This window comes from Littorina saxatilis, linkage group LG4 (assembly GCF_037325665.1).
Source record: "Littorina saxatilis isolate snail1 linkage group LG4, US_GU_Lsax_2.0, whole genome shotgun sequence".
Taxonomy (NCBI): domain Eukaryota; kingdom Metazoa; phylum Mollusca; class Gastropoda; order Littorinimorpha; family Littorinidae; genus Littorina; species Littorina saxatilis.
In genome coordinates, this window is record NC_090248.1 from 24,471,495 (window position 1) to 24,480,923 (window position 9,429).

General features: G+C 42.9%; 1 protein-coding gene and 1 long non-coding RNA gene across 3 annotated transcripts in view; one reads left to right on the top strand and one right to left on the bottom strand.

Moving 5' to 3' along the window:
- LOC138964297 (uncharacterized) overlaps nucleotides 1-9,429 on the top strand; it is a 300,694-nt gene that overhangs the window by 78,902 nt on the left and 212,363 nt on the right. The gene's annotated exons all lie outside the window — the stretch shown is intronic.
- Nucleotides 1,141-8,375, bottom strand: LOC138964285 (uncharacterized). 2 transcript variants are annotated; one of them, XM_070336197.1, is made up of 3 exons: nucleotides 8,209-8,375; nucleotides 5,878-6,121; nucleotides 1,141-4,720 (listed from the first exon to the last, which is right to left on the bottom strand). In XM_070336197.1, the coding sequence occupies exons 2-3, from the start codon at nucleotides 6,096-6,098 to the stop codon at nucleotides 2,035-2,037; spliced, it is 2,907 nt and encodes a 968-aa protein (XP_070192298.1). In that variant the 5' UTR covers nucleotides 6,099-6,121; nucleotides 8,209-8,375; the 3' UTR covers nucleotides 1,141-2,034. The 2 variants fall into 2 exon arrangements, with proteins under 2 accessions (XP_070192298.1, XP_070192299.1); XM_070336198.1 differs by having other exon boundaries at nucleotides 5,878-6,063; nucleotides 8,209-8,302.

Sequence of the window (9,429 nt, forward strand, 5' to 3'; positions counted from 1 at the left end):
TCAACCCGGCCGGGTCATACCTAAGACTTTAAAATTGGCAATCTAGTGGCTGCTCCGCCTGGCGTCTGGCATTATGGGGTTAGTGCTAGGACTGGTTGGTCCGGTGTCAGAATAATGTGACTGGGTGAGACATGAAGCCTGTGCTGCGACTTCTGTCTTGTGTGTGGCGCACGTTATATGTCAAAGCAGCACCGCCCTGATTTGGCCCTTCGTGGTCGGCTGGGCGTTAAGCAAACAAACAAACAAACAAACAAACTGCCAGTCAAGGCAGGATTCTGGGGAGATAGTGGCTAATTAACAAGACCCCTTGCAAACTGTGACATTTGAGTTATGCATGTTTATGAATACATGTACATGCAGAAAAGTGATGCTGATGAACACATTTCTCTTAAAATTAGTTTGCCCTTCAATGTGTTCGTATAAATACAATTTGTCTTGTTTCACCATGTAAAGTAATGATTTCATTCTAACGGTAAAATAACGTTTGACATAAATCACAACACACTCTCCAGAGCTTACACCAGTGGCAGTCCATAAATATAAAATGGAATGATTTATGATCAATCAATCAATCAATCAATCAATGAGTCTTATATCGCGCATATTCCGTGGGTACAGTTCTAGGCGCTCTGCAGTGATGCCGTGTGAGATGAAATTTTATACGGCCAGTAGATTGCAGCCATTTCGGCGCATATTTACCTTTCACGGCCTATTATTCCAAGTCACACGGGTATAGGTAGACAATTATTAACTGTGCCTAAGCAATTTTGCCAGGAAAGACCCTTTTGTCAATCGTGGGATCTTTAACGTGCACACCCAATGTAGTGTACACGGGGGGAGGTTCGGACACCGAAGAGAGTCTGCACACAAAGTTGACTCTGTGAAATAAATTTCCGCCGAACCTGGGATCGAACTCACGCTGACAGCGGCCAACTGAATACAAATCCAGCGCGCTACCAACTGAGCTATATCCCCGCCCCAATGGCCATGATTTCCTCCAATAACCACGTGCATAACTAAAAAAAAATGATGCTACATTTTAGTACATGTGTATTACCAGATGTGATAGAGCAGACAGCTATAGTAAAATATGTCAACCTCAAAGTCCATATTTTCACCATACTTGCACACATTAATGAGTAAGGTTCATCAGTGATGGCGCTAGTATTTTTTCAAACCATTATGCAAACTTTAATAATGCAAAGTCCAGAAAAAAACAGCAGGCTGGTCATTGGAACCAGTCAGAGTCCAACTCAGAGTAGTGGTGTTGTTTTTTACCAGCGAAAAAACCTCGGTAGTTCTAAAGATCAACTGGTAGGTCATACCGGCAGCCAATGTTGTTCCGGTATTTTCTCGTTTCAACCGGTAATTGCCGGTTAACGTCAATACTGGTTCATAACACAAACTGTCTTCGTGTCATCGTTTGATGAATATCAGCCATCTCCAAAGTCCAATCCTATTTTTGAAAACAAGAGCTTTTAAGTCCTTGAAAAAAAATAATATGCTTTATCCATTTGAATCTGCCTGATAAGACTTTTGTTTACAACCAGTATCTGTATTAAAAAGTCCCAGTTCACTAACAATAACATTCAAATATGTATGATGAAATGTGCATTTCCCTTCTATGATCCTTGAATCTATGGTATAGTTTATTCCACATATCATTTACTTCAGTATACATATTTTTTGTTCCGTGGTACTGGTATAGCACCGACAGGTATATAGAGGCCGATTTTGATTCGCTGTTCGAGTTGAGTGCACAGTAGGAATTATACGTAAACACATATTCACAGAAAAAGACACTCTTCCATTACAGGCATGTATTTCTTAGCTCTCTTGAAGCAAGATTTGACTTCAGAAAATACTCTCTTGATTTAGGATCAGATCCTACTCCAGACATGTACGTACCCTTTTTTGACTTGGGATCAGATTCAGATCATATTCTACTTCAAATAATTCTGAGTATCCTCCCCTGATTGAGGATAAGATCCTGCTCTAGACAAGCAAGGATCAACAACTCACACTGATTCCAGTTCACTTCTTATAAAGCTCTTTATCCAGAGGAGTCTCCTCCGAGTCGTCAGGCAAGGCACAAGCTTTGTCACCACTGCCCTGACTGCCCAGACTGTTCATTTCTGCATCCTCACTGTCTTGGTTGGTCACCACGTAACTACCTTTGTGCTGCCAACGACGGACGCCAAACACCACCAGCAGAGCGCAGCCAAACACCAACAGAGCAGCCAGGGCGCTGATGGTGAAGTTGAAGGCGATTTTCTCAGGGTTCTTGGTTGTGCCCTCGCCGCCACTGTCCTCAATCTCCTCCGCTTTGGCCGGCGCCTGACCAAGTCCACTTCTTCCTGCAAGTCCATCGGTGGAGTTGTATTCAGGTCTTTCCAGTTGACCGATTGGGGCTGGACTGCTCTGCTCCTTCTTGTCAACCATCTCACCCAAATCTGGGTCATCTGAACGTCCATTATCTGGGAGACCCTCAATGGAGGACCTTCCTTCTCCAGCATCTTTGTTTACTTGCCCTTGGGTCCCTTCATCATTCCCAGACGGCTGCATGCGCTGTGATGGGTTGTTGGCTGACGGCTCCGAGTCTGCATTTACCATACCCGCGTTGCCCTTAGGATCAGCTGTGGCGTTGACTTGTCCTGCGTCTTCCTTGATCTGGTTGCTGTTAGTTTTGGCTGGAGTGTCTCCCATCATCGAGTCTTGTTCTCCTAGTGAAATGTCTGGCGGAGAATCTTTGTTGTCTTTAAGCATGCTCATATCTTTGCTTGGCTCTTTTGCACTTGGTGTACTAGACTCAGGTCCTTGTTGATCATTCTGCTTTCCTCCTTCCAGAGCCAACCTATCTTCTGTCTTCTTGCTGACTTCAGATTCAATATTGGCAGTCTCTTTAAACATGTCCGCAGACCCATTCAGCAGACTTGAAAAGGTGCTAGGAGTTGTGCTTGTGTCAGATTCGGGAGAAACAGAAGCGCCAAGTTCTTCTTCCAGGAATAAATTTCTTACCACTGTGCTGTTGAGTTTCTTTGCATCCTTGTGCATGCTAGACCCGTTCAGTTTTGTGTTGGTGTAAGTTTCTGCTTTTTGCGGCTCTTGTGCTCCTTGTTCTTCCAGAGTTGGTGCTGCTTGAGTTGTGATGAATGCTTGCATGGGTTTCTTTTCATACCTACAAGATGGTGGGGCTTTGATATCTTTCAGGTACATGTCCAGATATTCTGCTGGTGTCTGGCACTGTCCTTGCACTGTGGTATTTGGACACTGCGTAAATGCAAATAGATCACAGTCACAGTGGAGTGAGTTGCTCACAATATTGACAGTCTCCAGGTAGACAAACTGACACAGCTCCAATGCAGGAACCTGTCGGATTTCATTGGAAGACAAATCCAGACGCACCAAAGAAGACTTCAGTTTCAGAATGGCCACTGGAAACTCCACTAAATAATTATCAGCCACTGACAAGGTTTCCAGCTGCATCTGATCTTGAAATAGGTTTCTTGGCAGAGATGTAAGACGATTGTTGTTAATGTTGAGGTTAGACAGAAACGCCATACCAACAAACGATTCTTCATACACGTTGGTCAAGCGATTCTCACTGATGTCAAGGAACCGCAGGGAGCGAAGGCCATTCATGCAGTCATCACTGATCTCTGTGAGAAAATTGTTGTTCAACACCAAAGTCTCCAGGGACTGACTGAGAGGCTCCAGCAACTTCCCAGTCACTCTCTTCAGGTTGTTATAGGAGAGGTCAAGCTCTTTCAAGTTGAGCAGCCCCTTGAAGACGTTTTCGTCCAGCTCTTCCAGTTGATCGCCAGATAGCTTCAGCGTCTTCAGGCTGTAGAGCTCCTTGAACCAAGAGGCGGGTATGCTGGTCAGTTTGCTGCCAGTGATGACCAGCATGCGCAGGTTGACTACGTCGACCAGGAAGCCCACCTGAGGGAAGTTGCCGATCTCCTTCAGCTGCAGGGTCTCCAGGTTTGCCAGCTGGTTGAAGAGGCCGGGAGGGAGGGTCTTGATTCCCGTGATCTCCACCTCCTGAAGATTGACAGGGCCGACAGGGTCCTGGTCCTGCTGCTGGCCAAGAAAGAAGCGTTCTGGGAGTCTCTGAACCGATGGCATGGTCAGGTAGAGTTTTCTCAACACCGACAGGCCTTCCAGGAGGTCTTCCGGCAGGGTGGTTACTCTTTCCCCAACCAGCTCCAAAGTGTTCAGGGTTCTCTGCCCAAAGTCAAACACTCCCCTGGGCAAAGAGGTAGCTTGGGTCAGGACGAGGTTCAAGCTTCGGATGACCATGCCATCAAACAACCCCTCAGGTAGGCTCTTCCCGTAGAAAGCTAGATCCAGGTCCTTCAGACTTGTGAGCTCCTTGAAGACGTCACTTGTCAACGCAGTCTCCACCTCCAAGCCCAGCAGGCGACGAAGGTTCTCCATGCCCTGAAAGGTTTTGACGTCTACCTGGTTCAGGCGGTTCCCTGTGAGGTTGAGCTCCAGCACTGTGGAGCATTCCTTCAAGATGCCAGAGAGAGACGTGAGGTCCGTGAATGACAGGGTGAGGGTCTGGAGGGATTTGAACTTGCAGAGATTCTCACGCAGCTCGTGTCCGTCCAGTGGGTTCCAGGAAAGATCCAAGGCTGTAAGATCGCGAGGGAGGTTTGGAGGAATACCCTTCAGTCCCTTATCAGAACAGTTGACGCTGCGCATTCGCCCAAAACTGCAAATAGAAGTGAAGAAACTTCATTACACTGAGCTGCTTTTGTTTGAGAAAGCTTTCTTTTTTGAAAAAGAAGGTTTTTTTTAATGACTTAAAAACAAAACAAACAAAAACGAAGTACCGGTGGCAGGCCACGTACTCTGTTGTAAGAAAAATCCGAAACAGACTTCAAACATTTCAAAGGACAGAAATCCTTGAACTAAGGTTGATTTCAGATTTGAATCAATTATTTTAAAAGCGGCCCCAATGCCATGATGAAAATATGCCATTTACTGGAACAAAGTGCTCCCATACGATCTCTCTTTCTTCGTTACAAAGGCTAAGGCTGCAGAGCTGTATCTGAGGGGGGGATGCCTTAGTTCCGGACCCATTTAACCCCAAAGATTCCCAGTTCCACTCTCGTACATGGAATAAGCGCATCCTTCAACTTAAACACCAGGCATGGGAATTGAAAATTGTAAAAAAGACTGAAAATGTATAACTGAAGACGCGAAGCGTCAAGTCGACGGCGCAAAGCGCCTAGCCTTACTAGGGGGGTCCGGGGGTATGCCCCCCCGGAAAAAAATGTCTCCAAAGAACCCAGATGGTGCAATCTGGCGTCATCTGAGCTCCAAGTTTGTCATTAAATTCTGTTTTTAGAATCAGAGTTTTTAGTTTTTAGTTTTTTGCTTTTTTGAAGGAAAAAAATATATACATGTATTATATGGTTTAAATTTGTTAAAAAATTGATCTGTTGAGACAAACAGGAAAATGTAACTTGTAACACAATCTGTGCAATCTGGTTTACTTTCAAACATAAAAGTTCAAGTAACTGAGGCGGGCGGTAGCAGTGCGTGAACAAAGTACGGAAAGTTTTCGCGGGCTTTTGCGCAAAGGCAAAAGTAACCGGTGCTTTTTTTGTGTACATCCCCCCTTTATTTTTTCGGCGGACACTTTTGCCTTTTCGGCGGAACAAAAATTTTTTTTGGCGGAAAGACAATTCCCATGCCTGAAACACATACATGTACATGTAAACCATAACTCAACAGCATGGTTCCAGTTTATTCAGTGCCCCGGAACAGAAAACGTGAAGGATTGGGTAGTTATTCATCCTCATCTTGTAATTTATTTTCAGTATAAATAAGTAAGAGTGGTACGATAGGTGCATAGACACTCACATGGTCATCTTGTAATAGCACTGGCATGGCTGACAGTCTCCATTCACAGGCCACTTTTGGGCATCGGCAAGTAGCAGCAGACATATCAGGAGGAATGCGCGTAGCCCCATAACGGCCAAACCCCTCCACTTTTCACCGCTACCGCATTTCTTGGTTGCAGTCCCCTCATTGACCTCCTCCTTGCAGCTGTTCAAATGCAGCAGCAGCATTCTTCTTTTCATTTCTTCTTTCTTCGTGCAATCTACTGCAAATTAACATGCACAGAACTCATGCAGGGGTGCAAACAAATAAGCAAGCGTGACATTCTCAAACATGCTTTCATGAAACCTGTGAAAACGATCTGATAATGCATGCAATATAAAGCAAAAGCAACAAGTTTGACATGTCACTTTTGAATGTGTGTCAGTGTGTGTGCGCGCGCGTGTGTGTGTGTTGCTTAAAGCGAGTGATGAGTTGATTCAAACGGTTTGACCAAAAGTTGCAGTAGTCATGATTTGATTTCTTCAAAAGCGTGGAACTTCTTACATAAAAAGAAAGCTGCACTATAATCTCGTTTGAAACACGTATAAAACGATTGAGCGAATATAAAAACAAACAAACATAAGTCGCGTAAGGCGAAAATACAACATTTAGTCAAGCTCAGTCGAACTCACAGAATAAAACTGAACGCAAAGCATTTTTTCTGCAAGACCGTACTGTGTACACTCGTAGCATCGTCTGTCAACCGCTCGTGGCAAAGGCAGTGAAATTAACAATACAGAAAAGCGCGGTAGCGGTTGCGCTGAGGAGGTTAGCCCGCTTTTCTATATCTCTATTCTTTTTAACTCTCTGAACGTGTTTTTAATCCAAACATATTATATCTATATGTTTTTGGAATCAGGAACCGACAAGGAATAAGATGAAATTGTTTTTAAATCGATTTCGGAAATTTAATTTTAATCATAATTTTTATATTTTTAATTTTCAGAGCTTGTTTTTAATCCGAATATAACATATTTATATGTTTTTGGAATCAGCAAATGATGGAGAATAAGATAAACGTAAATTTGGATCGTTTTATAAAAAAGTTATTTTAATTACAATTTTCAGATTTTTAATGACCAAAGTCATCAATTAAATTTTAAGCCTCCAAGCTGAAATGCAATACCAAAGTCCGGCCTTTGTCGAAGATTGCTTTGCCAAAATTTTCAATCAATTTTATTGAAAAATAAGGGTGTGACAGTGCCGCCTCAACTTTTACAAAATGCCGGATATGACGTCATCAAAGGTATTTATCGAAAAAATGAAAAAAAACTCTGGGGATATCATACCCAGGAACTCTCATGAAAAATTTCAAACAGATCGGTCCAGTAGTTTACTCTGAATCGCTCTACACACACACACACAGACACACATACACCACGACCCTCGTCTCGATTCCCCCCTCTATGTTAAAAACACTGAATTAGTCAAAACTTGACTAAATGTAAAAAGCAAGCAATTGAACCAAGTTTAGTGATCAGGAAATTAAGAGATTGTGTAAAGGACTTCGATAAGCTAATATTGGTGTCTTCTTATTACTGCGATCATCAGAGAACCTCTTCCAATTATATTTATAAACGAATATTCAGTCTTTATTTTACACGGGCGTTCCTTGCTGTTTAGTGTTAAATCTGTACTATGTAGGTCTCTCCAATGTCAGCGATAGGATACCTCCATATAAAAGTGCTCCTTTAATCTTACCATAAACTTTATTTTACTTTCACAAGACATCTGCAAAGAATGCAGTGTTTGGTGACAGGTACCACTGTGTCAGCTTACTGAACCTAATAAACGGCATGAAAGCACATTGTTGCTCTAAGAAAGGGCGTATAATGCCTGGTGAATAAATGATTCCTGATTGTAGTGTGTCGATCTATTCCTGCTGCAACTGCCCGAATTAACTCGAGTAAAATTGACTTGAAGACAATGAATAGGCTAACCTGCGCTAATCAGTGAAGCTATCTAATGCCACTTTCAGGGCGTTTTTGACTGCGAGCTGGGTGTTTTTTTGTGATTTTGTTTTACCCCTGCCGACTAAATTTGAGACGCTAAAATTAAAATGCCATTAAAATCCACCCAAAGATATATGAACAAGTTCCAGTGAGTTGCCAAGCTTTCTGTCTGTCAACGTGGTCTCTTTCCACTGTTTCAGTGTCTGAATCATGTGAATGTTTAGCCCGCCAAGAATTTGAAATTCATCATTTCCATCTTGACAAAATACAGCGGTCATCGGATAATACTACAACGTTTCGTTTATTTGTGGGGGTGTTTATTCTGTCAACGGAGCCTAGCTTATCTGAGTAAACTAACCTTTGCGATGTTGAGTTCTTTCAGCTCAAAGCGTGCAAGGTGAAATCGTTTCCAAGCCAAGATGGCTACGGCACTGAAAGGAGTTATCACGTGACCTGTTGTTATTCCAGATTTATTTCTTTTCTTTTCTGTTTTAAAAATCAAAATATACGGTTGATTCAGATCATCTCAGAAGCTAAAATACAGCTACATTACGTATTTTGTATTACTTTGTTGTCTGAATAAATATAACTCTTCCACGGGAGGTAACTTTTGGAGAAGGGAAACAATTTCCATGACTTTCAAAATTTCATTCCAACAATATATCTGTGTGTGTTTGGTCAAGTTGCTCTGACTTCAGTATACCCGGTCCTAGTGGGAGGGGCTTCCAAAGTGAGGCAGGGGCTTGCCAGGCAAGGGGATGTGGGGGGGCAAGGTCCCCCAGATATTGATGACATTTAGCATTTGAAATGAGGATTTTGGGTCTCTTGAGAATAAAAGGTACATTTGCTGTGTAAGGAGGAGGGGGTGGGGGGGTCCAGAACTAAGGCATCCCCCCTCAGATACAGCTCTGCGGCCTTAGCCTTTGTAACAAAGAAAGAGAGATCGTATGGTAGCTGATCTATAGTACGTAGTTTTGTTTTGTTTTGACTCTACCATTCATAGAGGGCCCCAAAGGGTTTAAAATCGTGATCGTGATTGGCGTTTTTTTACCTTTCTGTGACCGTGATTGCCGAAATTTCCATTTCTATGATCGTGATGGGACTTTGCCCGTGATCCGTGATGACAAAAAAATCAAGTCTCATTATCGTGATCGTCATTTGTTTTCGTGATCGTGATGGGCATTATTGCAAAGCATTTTATTTTCAACGTACATTTTTCACAGCTGTATCACTCTATGATCCTCTATTCGTCAAGGTGTTTGTGATCGTGAAAACAAAAATCAAGGTAACTGTGATCGTGAAAGCTAAAATTTCCCTTCCCGTGATCGTGATGATACCCTCCCTTTGGGGCCCTCTACCATACGATCTCTCTTTCTTCGTTTTACAAACGGCACACTGAAGTCAGAGCAACTTGATATAATGAGTACACACACACACACACGTAGGACACAATTTGCAAACATTGTTGAGAAACATAGTCACACAGGAAAGAGAAACCACAACAAAGGTCTAAACAAGAGTTGCTTGCATCTGAACTTGATTCAGATTATATTGGTACAAACCACATGTCCATGTGTGC

Coding starts and splice junctions, on each gene's coding strand:
- LOC138964285 (XM_070336197.1), bottom strand. CDS start 6,098: ATGAAAAGAAGAATGCTGCTGCTGCATTTGAACAGCTGCAAGGAGGAG. Junction 4,721..5,877: donor TGCTATTACAAGATGACCAT/GTGAGTGTCTAT, acceptor TTCTATTTGCAG/TTTTGGGCGAATGCGCAGCG.